This window comes from Motacilla alba, chromosome 5 (genome assembly GCF_015832195.1).
Source record: "Motacilla alba alba isolate MOTALB_02 chromosome 5, Motacilla_alba_V1.0_pri, whole genome shotgun sequence".
Classification (NCBI taxonomy): Eukaryota; Metazoa; Chordata; class Aves; order Passeriformes; family Motacillidae; genus Motacilla; species Motacilla alba.
In genome coordinates, this window is record NC_052020.1 from 48,034,813 (window position 1) to 48,055,982 (window position 21,170).

Sequence of the window (21,170 nt, forward strand, 5' to 3'; positions counted from 1 at the left end):
GCTTGCCTTTCTGGGTCCCTCTGTTTATATATTTTCTTTTATGTTCATGTTCTCCTGGAAGCATGAAAGTTGTAACTGTACATGGGGGCCAGACATCTTCTCCCCCACTGTGGTGTCCACAATAGGACATTGACGTAGTTGGATTAGATATAGAAGGTCAGCTAGTGCTGCTTTTTTTTCAGTTGTTCCACAGATATTCAGATAGTTTAAAGCAGTATGCTTGCCTGCCCTGCACTCTTTCATTATATTCACTGTTCCCTCCAACTTAAGGTATACAGATTCACGATATAAATTATGTGTGACTTAGAGTTGTGGCTTCTTCACAGAAATTTGAATTTCTGTTCAATGCAGACAAAACTTGCTCTTTTCCATGATGTATCATTGCTGGCATTGTCTGGGAAGAGAGGAGGAACTCTTGGGTCCAGGGGTGGTATGAGAAACTTCTCCGTATCCTTTTGACACTTGTCAGCTACTGTCAGCTTTTTTATTAAAAAGGCTTTTGTTTGTTCTCAGTCTTATGCACTTGGAAGATTAAATCCAACAGCAGTTGGTCGAGAATAGTAGTTTAAGAGCAGTAGGGTTCTTTGAAATAAAAAAAACTATTTCAATGAGGCACTAGGCAGACGTAAATTGCAGGAGTGGAATCACAGCATGTTTATCATTAGGATATCATGGATGCTACCTATGCAGAAATATGAGAGTGAAAATTTCACTTATATTCATGCCAGTTGTCTACACTGCTTTTTGCAGCTGATTCAGCAGGGGAGCTTTCCACAAAGAGGTGCTGCAGCCTGCACAGGGACCTGTGCTCATAAAACAGTAGCTTAAGGCCAGCTGATCTAGCTGAGCACAGTTTCTTGTGGGAATACCTCAGTTAAGGGAAACCAGTTTCTACAGCCAAAAGCAAACTCAGAGTTGAAGTGTCTGCTGCAGCATCTTGGAACATCTAGGGTTGTTCCTCCTAAACATCTAGAGATCTGTTGATCAAGGCAGCTCTTAGAGTGTGTGATTCAACAGCAAGGCTCAAACCTCTAGCATCGAGATACTGCTGGTATGGAACAACTTTGAACAGTGCTATCATCTAAAAGGACAAAGACACTGTATCTAGCCTAGCATGGGTTGGAAAGCAGTGGAGGAAGTAATGCACAGGTCCTAGGAATAGAATGGATTGGAAGAAAAGCAGAGATTTATAAAATTCAAAGTTTTTAACAAGACTAAAATAACAGGTGAAATCCTGACGACTCCATGTTGGAGTGAAAATTTTCCATTGCCACTGGTAGGGTGAACATTTTGACAACTATATTTTGAAAATAAGCAGCTGTTTTTTCTAAGCTTGTCAACCTAAGACTGTGATTTCAGGGTGAAGCAGGAATCTGAATCAATTAAAATGAGAATTTGAAGCTAACTGCATAAAACATTGCCATGGATCTTCCTCTTCAGAATTAGACATATTTAATTAAATTCAAGAAGATTGCCTTAGGCGGTGGTTAATTTTGTGTGTGGGTTTAATGTGTTCAAAAGAATCCACTTGCAGTGAACACAGAACAAGTCTTGATTTTCACTATGCACCCAGCCTGCATTATAAACAGTAGGGTGATATTCTGGCAAACGGTGAACAGAAGAACTTGGTTCTCCAGATATTACCTGTAAATCAATAACAGCCAATAGCACATCTTCATTTACAGTGCGTGTTTTAGATAAGGAGACTATATATGCATTTTTCTGTGAGACACAAGAGAATTACTGTGGGCAGAATACTGGTCATGTGGGGTATATCTTTAGTAAAAAAACATTTATTTAAAAAGAGCTTAAGAATTATGATGTTGTTGTGGTGAATTTGTGAATCCATACATTGCTACTGCCTTTGGCAACTGTGTTAGATTAATTTATGACTACAGATGGCTACAAGGGCAGAAGGAAATAATAATTTCACTTTATGTATTCAAAACATACCATCTCATAAAAAGATGATATCTAAAATTTAACAAAAAAGAAACACTGGAAAGTTAGATATTCTGAAATAGCAACATGGATTTTACAAAACAACACCTGAGCTGTGGTGGCATTTCACCTGTTAGCATCCCATTCCTGGAGTGATGCTTGGGGAGACCCGGGCAAAGATACAGCAGAGCTTTTAAAGCTGCTGCTGAGGTTTCTTAGTTTCTCACTAGAAGATGCAGCTGTGCTTTCAAATATCTATGCCTAACCTGGGTTCCCAACAAGGTGGCAGCAGCCAAGTGTCACAATTCTCTAGCTGACTATGAAAAAATGTCAGATAGCTGATTCTCAAAGAAATGGAGCAATGTTATTGCTAAGGGATGGATTTTGTGTGATGCTGCTTAAGAATGCTATCATACTTACAGTATCATGACTGGTACCTGACATGCTGTTTTTCATTCCTGTGGATCACTTTGGTTATAAAATAGGATTTTTCTGCTAATTAGAAGTGCATCACAGAATTGTTCAAGGGCCTGCTCTCCTCATGACCCTAAAGCGTGCCAGTGGGAGGTATTCAGCACAGTGGGTGTTCTCATTACCACTTGACATTTTGCTGTTTGGTTTTCTGCCTGTTGCTATTTAATGATTTCAATTCTTTCTTTGCCAGTCCCAGAAGCCATTTAGCAAGCAATGTACTATTACTGCTACTTAACAATGTTGACACAGTCTCTAGGAAAGGAGTTTCATTTCCAGTGTGCTACAGCGTTAACCCTCGCCATCTGCTCCTGTCCTGTCTCTCACTGTCCTGTTTCCCAGTTAAGCCTTTGCCCTGGCCTCCTTCTCCAGTGCTCTTGGGGAGGGTGGCAGCCTTGCCTGAACTATAAATACCCTCTGAGGCTAAACAGACTGCAGGTCACTGTAATGGCTGTGACATGGGTGAAGGTTTTGGATGATGTAAATTGGCATATATTTGCTTTGCAGAAGCACAGGCAGAAAAATAGAGCAGTCACAGAGAGCAGTGCAGGTTCCTGTCCTTAGCCTACTGTTAATCACAAGCACTTCACAACTCCCATTAGTGTCAGGTCTGGAGGTCTCACAGCTTTTAATGTAAAATCTCAAATAAGACTGCAGAGAGAAGATATTGTACCTTATGGGAGAATGAAGACATCGAGACTGGGGATAACATTCATTTCACTGAATTTAATCTCCCAAAAAGATAGATTGCCATTTATACTAATCATCCCTCCCTCCCGTGGAGAGATGGCATATCTCCCAAGAATGATTTACATGACTCTATTCACTGAGCAACCCTGACTGTTAAGTGGCATCAAGAGGCCAGATTGAGAAGGATGCTCAGCTTCAGATGAGGTCAGATATAGTCTGGACAAGTTCATGGTAGCAAAATTCTTTGCAAGTTATTAAATCCATAGCATTGGTGTCTGCCTTATGAACTTCCTAACCTGAAAACAGTCAGAGGCTGTGAGTTTTTAAGGGGTAGTGTCAGACATGTTTCTCCTTTTGTCCTGTTACTCTCCTAAGCATCTATTTGTGGCCACTGTTGGAGCTAACACCCAAGGGAGATGGACTTTCTCTTGGACACCATATGGCCATTCCTCATGCTCTTATGTGAGGCTGCTGGAGCAGTGAGAAGGGGGAATGCACATTTAACAAGAGCTGATTTTTGCAAATGGGATATTGGCAGGAAGGTTTATTTCCAGATCTGTGGTGAAGTGCTACTGACCTAGAAACAGAAAAACTGGAAGTCAGTCTTACAGAAAGAGCCTATGCCAGGTGCTGAATGTCAGTGCTTTACACCAGGTCACCTCAAGCCTTTCAGAGATTCAGATGAGCTGTTTCACCATGTGCTCCCCTCAGATGGTGCAGACAGCTTGTTTGAGCCTTAGACAGTACAAGGAGATTCAGATTTGACATAATTTACAGCGTGCTGTGTAGCTGTGCTGCTACATGGATTCTCCCTGCCTTTGTGACAGCAGCAGGGGAACCAACAGGATGGAAGCTTGTCATTTCAAATAACTCATTGAGAGCACAGAATGTGTGGCTCAAAACCCAGGTACCAATCACCAGAATGGTTCTTATGACCTCCCACTGTATTGGGCACGTGCACATGTGTGTGTACCTCTATAATGGCATGATTCAGTGGAAAGATTTTGCAGAATTGACTGTCCTAAATGCTGGTAGCCTTAAAATGATTTGCTATGGAGGCAAGCACCTCTGGTTGAGCATTTTGCTGCCGGTATGGTAAACGTATTCCTGTCATTTGGAGCAGAGATCTTTAATTAGAGTCTCTGTAGCTGTTACATGGCATCATCGCTGCATAAATACACTTCTGTTTGAAGTCAGAACTGCCTTTTATGGCAATCTCTACATAAAAAGAAATTTTGATAAAGCTGAGAAATGCTTTCCTTATCAAATCCCAAGACATAAAAAAAGGCCGGTGGAATTGGATTCAAAACATCAAGCTGGGCTTTTGAAATGGAAGCTTTTGCTCTCTTTTAAACCACACTGTGTTGAAATTGCCAGCAAAAATCTTTGATGCAGGGAGAACGTATCAGACTTTACTTTTGCAATTTCCTGCTTGGTTTCTTGTAAACTGCTTTTGTCTAATCATATCTGATATCAAAGATAATTTTATTTGATGTGGATTAGGTAGCATGACATATCCACTGTGGTCTTTCATCATTCTCTGTTTAATTTTGAATGTGACATGATATTTTCTAGAACAGATGAAATTTGTTCAGCAGTCAGCTTTGAAAAAGAGGCTGTCTTTTATGTCTCTCTAAAACGTTACGCATGGCAAGCAAAAAAAATTACTTCATTCTCAGACTTCTCAAAGTCTTTGGTGTTGTCTATAGATTACAGCCAGTGTAGTGAGGAGAGATGGTTTATCCTCACATGCTGTCCATTTCAGCAGCCTCCACAGCACAGCTGCACACAGCCAGAATGGGTGTAGTTTGGTTCCAAAGCGAGAGGTTACTGAGAGAATCAAAATGTGATGCAGGAGATGAAGGACAGGGTGCTAAAAGAGATGATTTTTCAGCCCAGTGAGTATATGACAGGGCACTTTAGGGCTGAAGGTATAGCAGCCTTCTGTGATATGGCTGAATGAAGGCAAGGCTTGTTCCTCTGTTATTCATAGGCTGTGGTGACTTCAGCAGTAGCGCTCAAGTTAGAGTAGAAGAGAGCCATGTTGAGAAAGGTGAAAAATAATACCAAAACCCCAAAGGCACTTACTAATAGGGTATAAAACAGGAGATTGTGTGTAAAGTTTGGAGGATGACAGCAGCAGAGTGGAAACCACTGTGAGGGAGGAAAGGTTGGCTGGTGTTGCAGTGAGGGTGTTTCTTAAGAACAATATTCTCAGATGTTTTCAGCTTTCCCTGAAGCCCCGGACCTCTACCAGATCTGAAAGGGGAATGTAGGTAGGATGCACTGATGTCTAGGTTTTACTCATTGATCAAGATCAAACCAATCATCTGTGCCATGATGGAATTTTGGCAGAGAAGTTTAGATATATGACTCTGGGGTTTTTTTTTACCCAATAAATCCGTGGGTTTGGTCTACCTATGGGCTACAGTCCTGACAGAGTTTGGTTAGAGAGTACTGCACAGACTTGGGCTTTTCCATACCCCCACTGCTCATTGTTTTTTACAGGATATTCAGAAACTTGTGTCCTGAGCATTGATAGATATGTGAAATAGATGTTCTGCAGCTTTTTCTGAAACAAAGTCCTATACTTACATGAGACTAGGAGCCTGCACTCAGTGAGTCAGGGGAGATTCTTACAGCTCTGCATTCCCAAACATACAAGGGCCAAGGATGGAAGCAAAACGCTTTTGTGTGCACCTTTTTTAGTTGTAAATGGTCTTTGTACTGCAGTAGGTATCCTTCTCTTGCCTGAATGAGGAATCCATTCATTTGCAGAAGGATGTAATTTTATCCCACTGTGTAGAGGTAAAATAGGTCTTGAATCCTGAAGAATATGTGTTTTGATCGAGGATAAAGTTGGAAAGACAATTGGAATGTGTAAAAGGACATGGTTAAACAGTTTCTTTTTTATTTTTTGCATAATGTATCAAGTAACTGTTATCTTACCCAGAACATTTTCTGGTACTGCTGAGAAATCCACTAAGAGCACCAAAGAAACTTTGTCCTTTCCAGTAGGAGAAGTCTGGTGTGGGAAACTTTTAGAAATCGCCATTTACTGCATTGTGATGGAGCCTTTCAAAATACATTTTGAAGTTTTCTTTTGTATCAATTTATAAATCGTGGATTGTTGCAGTGGTATGTTTTGCAAGTGAAGTTGGTGCACTGAGTACACTCCACCTCTTGTACAGTAAAAACTTTTTACATGATCACTACATAAACCAAGAGTTTGCTTCTGAGTGATGCATAAGAGGAGAAAAAATTCTCTGCATAAGATCCTGGCTGTGCTTGTGCAGCGTCTTACAGTGGCATGATACCTTTGCGGGTAGTCACAAAACAATCCGGTTGCTATCAACTCAATTCTGGTTTGTGAGTGCTTTGTGTATTTGGTTATCTCTTCTAAATGCATATGATTACTTCAGCTGACTTGAAGCCTGCATGCCAGCTCTTCTGTATATTGCATTATTATATGTAGGTTTTCTTCAGTAATATTGATTCCAACAGAAATGGGAGAAATATTATAGTCTGTGATACTCCTGACAGGTTAGCACCATGTACATAAAATCTCAATAATTTTGCAATTTAGCTAATGGTTCGTCTTTGATAGTGACTTTGAGACAGTGCAAAAGCAGATGCTAGCTTTCAGTCTGATTCTGCCATGTTTTTCTTCACAGCTTCCTGTTATGGGAGGAGCCTTTATGGACTCACCCAACGAGGACTTTAGTACAGAGTACTCCCTGTTTAACTCATCAGCCAACGTCCATGCAGCTTCTTCCATGCAGAATCCACCAGAAGAGACGTCCCGTTCTTCAAATGATGCCATATTGTTATGGATTGCAATAATAGCAACAATTGGAAATATTGTGGTTGTGGGAGTGGTGTATGCCTTCACCTTCTAGGATGACTGTCACTACAAACACTGGAAGAAAGGAAATCTTCAACAGTATTTGTCATGTGTATGTATGTATGTATGTATGTATGTGTGTATATATACATGTATATCTATATAAATACATATAACTGGAGACTTTGTTGATTAAGTGCTGCCACAGTCATGGAAATGAAATGCAAGTTAATTGTCTTAAGTCCTGATGGCAGAAAGTTTGTGTACAAATTGTGTGGAGGTGAGAGCTTTATTTGAGAACCGAGCCAATACCAGTTTTGTATGAAATATAATAAAAGAGAGATCAACTTGGGTATAGTAAATACAGAGAGATATTTATATAGAAAGTGCTTATTTTTTACTGTAGATTTTTCTAGCAGCTCTTCTGCAGTCTGTCAGCATTTTTTTTGGTGCATTTTTTACTGTGGTATAACATTATATGGAATTGTTCCAGGTCATGTTTTCTGGACATCTTAATTTCCTTGATGGACCAAGTGGTTGGCATTGGCTTGGTTCTGATGAAGTCCAAGTTCATCATGTGTGGGTCTTCAGGATGGCTGTAGACTCCTGGGCTGTATTCAAAATCATCAATCTCACAGCCATGACAGGCAGATGCAGGCTGTCTGTTACTTGCCTTCCAGTTTCAGTAACTGGAACTGGTAATCAATACATTTATTCTGAACCTGCCTGCTGTTCATGAGGAGGCACAGCTCTTGCTGCTCTGCAGACCCTCTGAATTTCAGAGGAGAAAATGATAAACAGAGTAGCAGCACAAGTTCCCATTTCTGTCTAGAGGTGCTGGATTGCAGTGGTTTGTACATGCATTCCTTCCAGGAAACAAAAGCCTAATACTGCACTTCTCATCTCATTGGACTGCAATCCAGACTTCTTACAGCAGCTGTGTGCTTTCATAAGATTATTAATGTACTGAAAGAATGATGGAAAAATTGTAAAGCCTAATTAATAGTGAATATGTCTATGAGAAAGATAAAATTGAAATAAAGGTTGGTCACTTCTGTGCTTATGCAGGGGTGAATTCAAGAGTCAGGTATGTCCTGGGATAGAAACAACACAAGAAAAGTAGTAAGTGTCAGTGTGCAAGTGCTTGTATCTCAGTATTAATATATCTCTGGGTTCTGGTGAGGGTCTTGGAAGAGATTTTTTTTTATAGCTGGCTTTAGGTAATGACTCTGATTATCCTTTGGATTTGTTCCACTGAGAGGCAATATTTTTACTGCATTTTTTCCATGGGCAGTTCATTTTCAAGAGCTGTATCTTTTCAAGACAAGCTGTAGCCTTCCTTGCTTGAGAGATTGTAAAATCTTGAGAGAAGAAAAAAAAATCACCATTGTTGGAAATCTTCCTTCACCCCTGTAAAAATGAAGCAACAATACATAAAATGTATGCACTTTGAGAGCAGCAGACAAATTCTTCTATGCCTGCATGTACTGTCTAGGTTTTCTGTCTCATATAGCTAATACCCTAGTTCCAGAAAGCCTTGTCTGTAGGAACAGAGACTATGTTTGACACTTGCTTGCTACTGAGCTTGAGGCTGGGCTATGAGCTGGTGAATGTATAGAGAGGTTTGGATTTTCCACTTTTCTCTTTAAACACATTTTCCTGCAGGGCTGGTGGACAGTTACTTGAATCAAAGCAGCATGCCCCGAATCAGTCTTTATAACCACTCAGCGGTCACTGTGTATATTTTTTCCCTCTCTATGAACTGTCCTTTAAAGCTAGGAAAGATACAAACAGAGCTAGCAGTGGGGAGAAAAATAAATTGGATTATTTTGAGGCTGAGAAAAACCATTATGAGCTTCTCTGTGTGTTGTTATTTCCCTGTTTGGAGGCAGAATTTTGTAAAGATGGTTGAGGACAGACAAGACCTATACAGGGAAAAAGCTTGAGAAGTCCAGCTCTGGAAGATCAGAGGGAAAGAAAGCAAATTCTATCCAATAAAATAACTGTAGTCTTAAGGATGATAGAAAAATTATGATTTTCATTTCCTAAAATAGCTATCAATTCCTTCATAGCCACAGGACAATGAAAAGCAAAGGATCTGCATAAATGATCTACCTTGTTTGTTTTTGCACCCCTCCTTATTCTTGCTGAGCAGAAAAGAAGCTGTTGGAAAGCTGCAGAAAATTTTCCAATGAAGAATTGATCAGGACAAGATGTGCTGTGTAAACATGTAGGATCCGTGAAAACGTTGCTTAATGTAATGTACTGTCCCCAACCATTTTCTGATCTTCTGTTGCCTTTGTAATTGTATCAGTTACTCATGGACTTGTGTTCATTGTTCCTGCAGGCTGTCTAGTTAGGCCAGATCCTGCAAGCATTTTGGCATAAAGAGTAAAACATTTCTACCATGACTAAAACCAGTTTGACACAATGGTACTTGCCCAGTGGGATTATTCTGCTGCCTAATGAATTTACCAGTGGAGTGCTTTGCTTAAATTTCCTAGAATATTAATCTTAGTGCAATTAGCAATGTTTGCATCTCTCTCCCAGAGCACTGGACTAAACTCTTCAACCATGAAGAAAAAGCATTAGAGTGGGAACAGCAAAAAAACCCACTATTCTGCTAGTGAAACCGAGTGACACTTTTTTGTTCGTTTTCCCAAAGAAAATGCCCTACTTTCATGTGAAACTGATAGTAATAGCAGGAGCCTTGGAAAACAGTGAGTTCCACCTCCTGCATCCAGATCATCATCATACATATTTTCATTGTTAGAGGCTGTGTTGTCAAGAAGGGCCAGACAAAACTTTAATTTAAGTAATTGGCTTGACAGGGTGACATGGCAAGCTGGGTGCAAGCAGCAAGTGCAGGCATTTCCTGCCTCATAGTTAAACTGCACACTAACTGTATAGCTTCTTTGTTGGGAGAAAAAGTTATTTCTAGGATGCAGGTACAAGGATACTGCACGTGAGTGTCTGTGTGGAAATTCTCAGGTGTATTGAAGATTCCTAAATTGCAGAGCTGGTTCAAGCTCTGCTCTACTTTGATAGTGACAATATGCACACTATATTTCTGGATGTTGTGTTCCAGCTTTGTCCACTACAACCACTTCTCTCTTCTGGGAGGTTAGTGAAAGTTTAAATTAAACCGTTGAAAAAGAGGACTAGTTCATCATTAAGTTCAGAGAAGGTACAGAGGGGAATGGAGCAGTGGCTGAGTGGGGGATGTTTCACAGGTGTGCTCCTGTGAAATATGTTGCCTCTTGAACTCTCAACCCAGCTTGACTTGGAGCACTGTAGTTTCTCTGTTCCTTGGAGCCAGGCAGCTGGATAATTGATGTCACTCACTCAAGAGTGATGAGGAAGCCAAACCCAAGCACATTCCCCAGAGCTGTTTTCTGAAGCCTTTCTTTAAAAGAACAGGGTTCTGTGCTTTCTGAGCACTTTGTGTATGAGCCTGAGAAAAGGATTCCGCTTGATCAGTGCTTCAATTAAAAATGTCTAGCACAGGTAGCAGTTAGAAAATCCTGACTGCAGTTCATTCTGTGGAGATGAAGCAAACCACTTTCTATATGCTCTACCTCTAGAGGTGTTTTACCTCCAGCTCTGTTGTGCAACCTCATCATACAAACACAAGAAGCATCTTTGCCCTGCGAAGTTATCAGTGAGCCAAGGAAGACAAACTGGGGTGCCCTAGTAATTCCCTTTTAGCCATGGCCTCTAGGGATCTATGGCAACGTACCAAATAATCAAATAATCAAACTCCCACTAAAGAATTTTTTTTCTCAAAGCAGCCAGCTGCTCGACACAGCAGCTGTGCAGCCACCACAGCAAAGAGACTAAAGGCTGAACAATTATTCAGGTGGGTTCAATGGCCCATTAGAAAGGAGAACTGAGTGGGCAAACCCACTAGAGCTATTCCTGTCATATTTTTATCTGCAAGTAGGAGTCTGTGTTTGCCCACAGCATTAACAACCTGTATTTCTGTGTCAACGCGCTTGCGAAGCTGAAAAACCGATTTTGAAATGGATGCAGCAATAGTAGCAGGGAGACTCATCTGCCACAAATGATGTATTTAGCCTTTTCAGTGGGCAGATATGGTCACAGATATCTCAGAAGTAATGAGATCCCTGCTCCAAAATCCTCACTTGCAAAAGGACTTGAGGGCAGTCAGCATCCCACCCAGCTGCTAAGCAGACTGTAATAATCAGCCCCTAATCAAGAGTGAATAGAAGCATTCAGCCATTATTGTCTTGCCCTGTACACCCATTTGAACATTAAAAAAATACACCTTTGTGTCTGGGACCAAATGAAAACAGGAGCCTCTAGTCTCTGGGTTGTTATGTATTTTGTCTATTATTAAAAGCTTTCATTTTGCTATACTCAAGCAATTCCAGTTGTTAATATCCTTTTCACATTTCTCTGCAGGCTGCTGAGAGTCATTTATTTCATGTAGCGCTGTCCATTTATTCAAGGTAATTTGACTGAGTTTCCTGTGGCTAATCACAGAGTAGAATCTGGAAATTTGTTCTTTTTAAGGGTGATTTCCATTTGAGATAAACGGACTAAAGATCAGAATCCCAGATCAAAATGCATCTGTGCCTTTGGAACATTTGGAGCTCTGGAGAATTGGATTTCACGTGATTAATGTGCAGGAAGGAAAGGGCAGTGAGGTCCCTGGTGATAATGTCAGCCATGAGGGTTCTGACAGGCAGAGCTGAGTGGTTCATTAACTGCTGCTGTGTCTCTCTGAGCCCTGCTGGCTCCCTGGACACACAGCCGGGGCTGAGTGTGAGCTGAACCACCAGGTACAGCATGTCCCTCCTCCCCTCACAGCTTGCTAATCCTCAGGGAAACAAGCACATTTGTTCTATTCACAGCAGAGCCAGAGATCAATATTCTGTTAGCTGTATTGTTCTTGGTACATTGTCACTAGAAGGTCAAAAGAGGGGTGGTTTAACATGCATTTAGCCCTTTACCCTTGTCTGAGAGCATCCTAAAGCAGTCAAGGCATCCTGAGCCTTAAAGTCTCCTACTGCCCTTAATCTGACACTAACTTTTTGTGTTTCCTCATACAACCCATCTTTCCCTTTTACCTCATTTTTTCAGCACAAAACAGGGAAAATTAAGTCACCACTATGCTCTTCTGTAGACATGTAGGGAACTCCTAACAGCTATGGACCGGCCATGTCCCATTTTTGTTTGTGTTTCTTCAGGCACAAAGAAAAAAGAATGTTCCAATTACCTACATAAGCAGTTCCAGGGAAATATTTGCCTTTGCAGAACAAAATGCATGACAATTTTATCTCATTCTGGCCTCACCCAGAGCATTTACACTGAAACAACATGGCCAGAGCTACTTTTGCTGGTTTGGAAATTACACCAACACAGCCATGAACTGGAAAAGAAAACCCTGATAAGACAAACACGTCACAATCATCTCAAGGACATGTCTCTGAAGGCAGTTTTTCCTGAGTGACATAGGCAGACTTGAGCTGTTGGTAGCAAGGCAAGTGCCCTTTTGTGTGAGCACAGATAGTCTCCCTCTCTTTGGGAATTCTTGGGAGCATTGTGCCACCCATTCTATCTTTCCCAGGCTACTATTTTCAGTTGTAGAAAATACTCTTAAATGTTCCTGTGTTAGTAGAATACATTTAGGATTTACCTCCCAAAGGTCTGCTTAGTCTTCCTGCAAAAGCAAAAACAACCCTATTTTCTTAAGGATGGAACATTAATGAGTCAAGTATCATCTGTACAGCAGCATTGTCTCATTTTAATCTTCAGTTTTCTGCCAGCAGGTCTCAAAGGAGATCTTACTATTATCCAGACTTTAAAGATGCTAAGAAAAGAAACAAGCAAGAGAATCACAGAATGTCTCCAAAGTCACTACCCAATCCTTTAGGCTCTATCATTCCTCATTCCTCCCCATGTTACCCTTGAACTCACATCCATCTCTTTAAACTCATTGCCACCATCGTGTAGTCTCTATGCCTTCATTTGATTTCTCCCCTTGTCTTTGCTGTATTCTTTTCATTCCTTGGTATCAGAGGATGTGAGCATTTGAAGCCAGCAGTGTTCTTCAGCCCTTGCTAGCCAGCTCCTTGGCTAACCTCTGAGAGTAAGGGTCATGATCAGAAAGGACATTCCACAGTGAGGGCAAAGAACAGTGACACAAGGCCTCTTCTAGGGAGAAAATCTTAACCATTATCTTCCTCAGCAAACCACAAAGTGTTTCCCCTAAGCAGAAGAGCAAGATGTGGCCGTGAAGCCTGGTAACTGTGTTGTCAGTATCCATACAATGCAAAGTTACCTTTCAAAAATTCAGACTTTATCGATACACTGCGCTGTTCTGCAGCCAACACCTGCTGAGCTTTTCCCAACCCGAAGGCCTTTGTTTTTTTAGCAGATCAGAATCAGTGGTAATGCTCTTGGGGTAAGGTGAGGACAGTGGGAGTGGGCCCTAAGGAGAACAGAAAAGCTCCATGTGATTTACTGTGGGGTCAGGGCCATTAAAGAGCAGCCTATTCAGTAAAGAAAAACAGCCACAATGTGCTAAGCTATTTCAAATCTAATCACACCTGCATTTCTCAGACACACAGCCAAGCTGCTACAGCCAGATTGAGCATTTAGAAATCCCATTGTGCCCAAAGGAAAGCACATTCTTCTGCCAGAGCTGAGGGAGCTATGCAGCCTTGTGTTCTGGGAGCTTCCTGAGCTGCAGCCATTACAGTGATATCTCATTTCCTGAGGCGTTCACTCCCACCAATGAACAAATAAGATTGAACTGTTTCAAGTCTAGGCCTAAAACCTGTCTCAGCTGCTGCCTTCATAAGGATGATTGAAGTTCCTGAGCCTGCACGCTGCTCCATCCAGAGGGACCTCTGCCTCCACCTGGAGTCAACTGCATTAATAACACTTCTTCTGAACTTCTGACATCATTTCACTGGATCAGTTTGCAGGACTAGCCGTGGGTTGCTGGGGTTTTATTTTAAATGTAAAGATGTCTGTAATTTCCTAATCAAAAGCAAGAAAGAAAGCAGAATGCTGTATTTTTTTAAATGAGAAGGTAATAAAACTGTGTCTGAATATTTTGATAGATACGCTGGAAGGGTATATAATGTAGCAAACAGTTGCACTATTTTTTCCTAGTATGAGTAGCCAACCTGAGAAATATTTGTTCTTTCTCTAACTAAATCCTCTTCCAGTTCTGAAGTTTGGAAGTTTAGAAGGAGTGGAGTACAAAGTCTCAGTGAAATGTGAAACTTGTGTAAATAAATCTGGTAGTTAGCTTTGTGAGGTAACCTATTACGTTTGTTTTTCAGTTATCTCAAATACTGCCTGATTATTTGGGGCTTTTTTCTCCCAAAAAAAAAGCTAAATAGTGACACTTCTAAAAGCATCTGTGCTTCACACAAAATCACAGTCATATGGAAATTATATTCTTCAGTTCATGTAAAGCAGCTTTACAGGAGCCCTTTAGTATGCACTGTTACTTTTTCTTAATAATCCTGAACAATTTAATTCTCTTGTGCTTTCTCTCTGCTACCCTGTTTTGTACACTATCAGGTTTGCAGGGATTCTCTGTATTGTTTTTGTAATACATGGGTTGGTTTCTAGAAAAACTTTTAATGTTGTAATCATTGTTCTTGGATCGTGGAGCTCTATCTGTAAAGACAAAAACAACTTTAAAAATGCCCTCTGCTTTCTCCAAGTTTACTGTAATTAGCAAGTTTAGTTAAGAGAAATGTATTCTTTTAAGCTCCTGTTATGTTCTTTTCCAGTTATTGACTGCTTTCACTATATGTATACTTAGTACTGGTTCATTCCTTTACTATGGTGAAAATAGAAAGTTTTGTTAATATCGGATGGAAATTGTGGTTTTGGATAAAGTTCTTCAAATTAATAATGGTGTGTGATTTTTCATTTTGTTCTCAGTTCACTTGAGAGTAGTTAGAAGTCTGGAATTGCAGTTACTTAATTATTACCTCCAGTGCTACTCTGACACTAGTTATTTCTTGCAGTTTACAAATCTGCATGATTTGGTAGCCATCAGAAACTATCTCTATTGAATGTATGGCATGGAATATGACTGTGGCTATTTCTACAGAAATGCATTTACCAGCTCTACAAGTCCAAGAAGTGCCTCAACACATCTGGGAGCCCAAAAACAGTCTTGTTTTTTTCAACCATTAGCTCAGAAGCCCTTACAGCATGAGCCCTCTGTCGCTGCTCTCTGCCAGTTCTCTCCCCAGCTGGGCTTGGCCATCGTGACCCCCAGAGCTGTGCAGGGGCCTTTGTGTCTGTGGCCCCAAAATCCTGACCAAAGGCTCCTGGGGAATTAAAGGGGGCGTCAGATTTTGCTGCAGGATGTCCAGCAAGCTTCACCAAGGCAGATAGTGGCAATGGGAAGAAAGAAAAACAGTTAGCTTTGCTAATGCAATACAGCATACAGATTATTATGGGCCTTTCCTTATGATTCTCCTAAAGGGATTCAATGAGGCAAGCTGAGTTCACATCTGCTGAAAGAATGGCAAAAGGACATGCTGAGAGACCTCTTAAGCACTATTTAAAATTTAAAAAATTATTTACCTTTGAAAGTAGCAAACTCGGTTCATGAAGATGCATGAACCAATCTTGATAGCAAGTCTGACGAAAATTAATTTTAAAAATAAAAATTAAAAAAAATAAAAGGCATGTTTTATCTAGTCCAATCTAGCAACATTACATATTCCAGAATTTACCCATCAGAATGTAAGGCACCGCAATTGCTGCACTACAGCAATATCTAATTATAATTCATTTTTACATTGCAACTATGGAATCATGCAGATCACATTTCTGTTCATTTCTCGATTCTGCACAACATTAAGAAATGAGTATAATCTAGAAATGGAAGAGAATGTTCTGTGCAACAGTCATTTAAAAATTTAGCTATGTGTGTTCAGAGTGATAAAACCAATTGAAATTGTCAGCACTGTTTTTTGCAGAGCATTATCAATATAAACAAGCTGTCTGCTAATGGAAATTGCTCTGTAGTGAGACTAACAAAGAACGTCATTCTTTTAGCCCAAGAGAGCCTGTCCACTATAGCATTTCAACTGACATATTTTGCTGTGTCTAATGGTACATTACAGTTTTCTTTAGGATAAAAATAATTAATTAAAATCAGACCAAATGACTTCGCAGCTTTAACTGCAGCCGGCACATATCTTACGTGGGTATAGGTGAAGTTCTTCTATAAACAACCTGCTATCTGTTTCACTGCCTCCTGTCTTAACAGAAACATTGGACTCAAACAGGAGCTTGCCTTTTGCTATTGCTTGCAAAGGCATTATTCTGAGCTAAGCAAATCACCCACAAAATCTGTATTACATTTTGTAAAGACAGACGTTATGATTCTGAATCCATGAAATCAACTAACTCCTGCATTTCCCTTACATATTCAGACAATCCTTGATCATTAGAAGCAAGGAAGACACTCCTTTTATGAAGATTCTTTTGTGATTTCTGATCAGAATTAAAAAGATTTTATGCCTACAGATGTTAGTTGGGTATAGAAGAAAAGGTTTACTGCTCTCTGAATTTCCCTAGTGACTCGTTAAAGGATGGGTAAAGTGATTTATGATTCCCAGGGCCTTCAGTGCAGCAAACAATTTTAAACAGAATTCTAATTTTCTTAGCAGCTCAGCTCTTCTTCCAAGCACCTGGTGCTTTTAATTTATTTTTTTAATCTCTCTACTCTTTCATTTCTTACCTTGTGTGAATACCCAAACTCTTGATCTTTATCAATATTTATTGCTTGAAAAGTCTTTGAGTAAATATACCTCAAACTCCTCTGCAATAACAGCTGAGGGAAACAAAATACTTACAAAGTACTTATTTCTTTCACCTTTTGGTAAATCTAAGCACCCATTCATTCCTTTCAAAGTCTCATGCTTCTGTGTTTTTTAAATAATTTTTGTGACCACACCAGCTGCTCTTAGCCAAACTAGTTTCTATCCTCTGTGCAACCTTCCCTAATAATTTCTGCTTACTATTTACTTGATTTTTGTTTCAGGTAGGTCCTATCTTTTGAAGTACATCTTGACTGGACTTTTCTAAAATCAAACTCAAATTTTGACCTTGTAAGAATTTTCCTATTTCTTTTATAGTTCAAGGATATGTAGGATTTAATTCTTAAAGTTGTTGTCCCCATTGCCTCGATTCTGATTGTAGGATACTCTTGATGAAGCCTTAATTTTTCCATCTTCCAATCACAGCCTAGGATTTCTGTTCTTTGGGCAATTTTGGGGAAAAAATACATTCTAAATGTGAAAAAACAAAAGAAACAAACATAAAACTTAACACCATTTTGTCCTACTTCAGAATAGTTTTGTTTAGCTTTGATTTTATCTATAGGATGTTGAGACCTCTGATATGACAAGAATCAGAGCATTTTTAGTGCAGTACAATGGGATGGCATAACTCCAAACAGCTTTGGATGGTCACATGCTAAAATTTTCAATATAATCTTGCCACTGAAGCAATTTTTAAATACATCAGTATGTGAACAGCATACTGTGTCAAATTATGCTGTATTTTTTTATAATCTATTATCTGTTCTGTGATAAAAACAACTCTTGGGATGTGTTTTAATGTGTGTACAAGTGCCCAGTTAAGAATGTTTTCTGCAGTGAGGCTGATTTAAGTTAGATGAGAACCATCCGTGCTTTATAGCTCGACAGCAGTCCTCTGCTTCCCTCAGTCCTTCTGTACCTCCTGTGCTTTAATTCTTGTTAAGTGGGGAAGAGCTGCCACAGCAACCTGATGCACTATGAATTACTTAGGGATCTACAAAGCTCTGCTTCTAAACTGACTGGTTATCTGATCAGCACAGAAAATTGTCACAGGTGCTCACAAAAACCACAGCAGGGCTGCCCTTATGAGGAGCTGCAGGGGGTTTGTGTGCAGCGTGGGGCTGGGAATGAGCGCTCTGTGCGGGCTCCTGCTGGGGGGTGTGCAAGAACAGGCACTGGGCAGCCTCACACAGCTGGCCTGGGGCCTTGGCTGGAGGTTACCCCATCTTCCCTGTTCAGATAAACCCCATGACTCACTCCAGGGAAATAGGAAGTGCCTCCTTCAAACCTGCATGGTAAGAGACTTCCATTGTAGCACATCAATTTCAACAGGAAAGGACCACAGGAAAAGAATGTCTGTTAAATCAAGTGGTGAAACAATGTTTTATATTAAAAGAAAGCAACACCAAAAATCCCCATCAAAACAAAAACAACAAAGCAAATTTGGCGTAGAAATGAGGATAATGCCTCTCAAACCACTTGACTATTTCCTCTATGCTGTAATACAAGCCACAGAAAATGCTATCACATCAGATAATCAGAACTAGAATGCAGGGCCATTCCACAACTGGAAATTAAAAATCCAAAGAGCAGGTTTTTTTTCCTGCACTGCAGCTATCAATTGCCTATTCCATGCTCATCCCAGTTACAAAATAATAGCAAAATAGCAAGATTTAATAAGGAAAAAACAAGCAAACAAGCAAGCCAGCTCAAATCACAAAAGAAATACAAACAGGGAAAAAAACCTAAACACAAAACTACTAAAAAACCCACGACAGTTTCTGAGCACAGAAAGGCAAATTTTGCCTGGAGGCTTTATTCTGACTGTCCCCTTGAAGGATAGACTGTACTTTGGTAGCCTGCTGGAAGGGCAACTCTGACAAGTCCAGGGGCAATCCTGTGACTGACACTTCAATGGCAAGAGTGACTTGGCCATGACTTTGACTTACCCTCTGGACTTCACTTTCCAAGGGACTTCACTTCCCATTCCTCATGCATCTCCCACTTAATGTTGCAAGCTTTTCATGACAACAATGATTGTAAAATAAGATTGTATTTTCATAACCCGTTAAGTATCATGTCACTGCACACATTTCTCCCACTTTATTTAGCATACCTACAACCATGTTAATTTATCCTGATAGGTTTGTCTCACATCAGTGTTAAGATTTCACTGAAAAACTGCCAGAATTGATATCTCAAGTCTCCACTGTGAAAACTGAGGTAACCTAAAGACTGATTATTACTTGTTCACCTTGAAGTTTTTGCAGCTGAAATTTTTGGTAGCATAGGTTCAACTAATGATAGGACCCATATGGTTAACAGCTCAGATTAAATGAAAAATGTAATAATTTCTGAAGCAGTTCTTGAAACTTGAGGCCAAGTCAGCTGAAAAGTTCTGAGCTGGTCTTACTGGTTACCACAGTGTCATTTTGAGATTTCTCCTCTCCTGACCAACTTGAAAAGCGTAATCACTTGGCTGGGGATTTGAAGGCAATAATTTTTTTTTTTTCATGGAAAACAGGTCTCACCTTCTCTGCCTGCTTCTGATTTCAATCCTCACTTCATCTCAGGGAAGGTATTTAAGAGTTAGCATCCATCCCACTTACCACTATAGAAAAAAAACTGGCTAGGAGAAGACATGAAAACGTTTAAATAACTTCAGTTGTCTATTCATCAGCTAGAAATCTGCACAGCATTTTCTAGGGAATTTGAAATGATCACAGTAGCTGCATTAATAAACTGTCTGCAAAACTGCATATTGGTGCTTTTCGTCTTACCCCTCTTAAAATATGCAATTGGAGAAATAGTTTAAGACTTGTCTACTCCCAGCTGAGTTTCCTAACCACTAAAACACTTGTATTTGCTCTCTTGTCCAATTAATCTCTCTTTAGGGCCTAAGCACTAAAATGGGAGTATGGCAAACAGTATTCTACAACTCAGTGAGTGCAGCCTTGACCTCAGAACCATGAGTTTGCCTCCCCATGTGCAGAAGGGGAATCTGAGCTTTCTCCTCCACATTCAGGTAAGTGCTCACTCTGATCAATGAATGCTGGACATTGCTGGGTGGGAGAGATGGAAGAAGAATATAATATCTTAGTCTTTCATAGTTAATTTGTTCTATGGTGCACGAAATCTCACAGATGAAACCTCGTTCATGGAGCACAAGCTGCACACTTGGGATCATCAGAAGAACTTTCCCTTGGGTGGTATCCTAAAGCAAGCTTTAAGAACCCACAGATACTTGGAGAGTTCCCAGGTTAGACAGCTTCCAGGAGAGATTTAACAGTTTTAAGTTTTGAAGTTTTGGGGAATTTGGAGCTTTGGGGTTCTTTTTGGTTGGTTGGTTGTGATTTTTTTAAGATGGAAACACTGATGACAGAATTCAGAAAATTAGCTTTATTATGGAACTATTTTTAAGCCACTTGGATGCCTAAGTCTTGTCTATTGATAGATTTATGCTTGAAATTCATTAAAAATCAGTACAACTGATTTCACAACTGGTTTGATTTCTGTCACTGTTAGGATATTCAGCTGTATGGTTTTTTTCCAGTAAACTATATTATTTATAAGCATGTTACCTCTTCAGGGTGGAAGTCTTTCTAATAATAAGATTCAAGACAATATGTTTTTGGAGTAACAGATTTTAGTGTCTGCGCATAAGTTTTGTTTAATTTAATTGGCTTAGTGCAATCTGTCAGGCTGTCAGAGGATGGCATCATGGTTTCTGTAAGTGGAATTTAAAGAAACTGAAGGAAATTTCAGAAAGGAAGCTGTGAAAAATGTCTTGTTCTAATGAGAACTGAAATAATTCTTCTGATTGTTGGATTTTCATTTGCAAAATGCCATTCCATGTAAACCTTGCAGTGTCTGTATCTCCAGTTCCTTAGTCTTAGAAACAAGTTAGCTTGGCTGTGAGGTACTGGTACATGTTAGAAATGGTATTTCTTCTTTGCTATGAAATCAGTGGCAAAATCCTTATATGCTTCCAAGAAAGAACAGTCTCTAAGCCTCTATTGCTTAATTTTCCAGATGCAAGGCTATCCATGTTCCTTTTTTCCCTTAACCTACAAAATTACCTCAACATATTACAATTTATAAAAATTATTTTATTCTGTAGAGATATTTACTTATCTTCTTTTTTCTCTCTTGTCTTACTGCACACACTACAAATGCCTTCCATTCTTTAAAGATAATTTGACCCTGGAAAAGTACATGGATGTCCCTGGACAGCTGCAAAGCTGACATGAAATTGAAGTATTATTGATAATGAACACCATCTAAGACTGCACAATCTAAATCTAAAGTGATATTTTTCCTATCTTGTTTGAGAGATCAGTAGCTTTGAGATAATCCTAACCAAAGTATTTCCTTTATGTTGCATCTGTAAC

The 21,170-nt window shown here is 39.8% G+C and overlaps 1 protein-coding gene across 3 annotated transcripts in view; it reads left to right on the top strand.

Annotated features, from left to right (window-relative positions):
- The window catches only part of C5H14orf132 (chromosome 5 C14orf132 homolog), a 46,085-nt gene extending 26,389 nt beyond the window's left edge, over positions 1 to 19,696 (top strand). For 2 of the 3 annotated variants that reach the window (XM_038138781.1, XM_038138783.1), the window contains exon 2: positions 6,777 to 7,076. In XM_038138781.1, the coding sequence (XP_037994709.1) occupies positions 6,777 to 7,001 (225 nt within the window). In that variant the 3' untranslated portion in view covers positions 7,002 to 7,076. Of the gene's footprint in view, positions 1 to 6,776; positions 7,077 to 19,673 lie in introns of those variants that run through there. The other variant, XR_005257151.1, reaches the window with a different exon arrangement.
- The last annotated feature ends 1,474 nt before the right edge of the window (positions 19,697 to 21,170 follow it).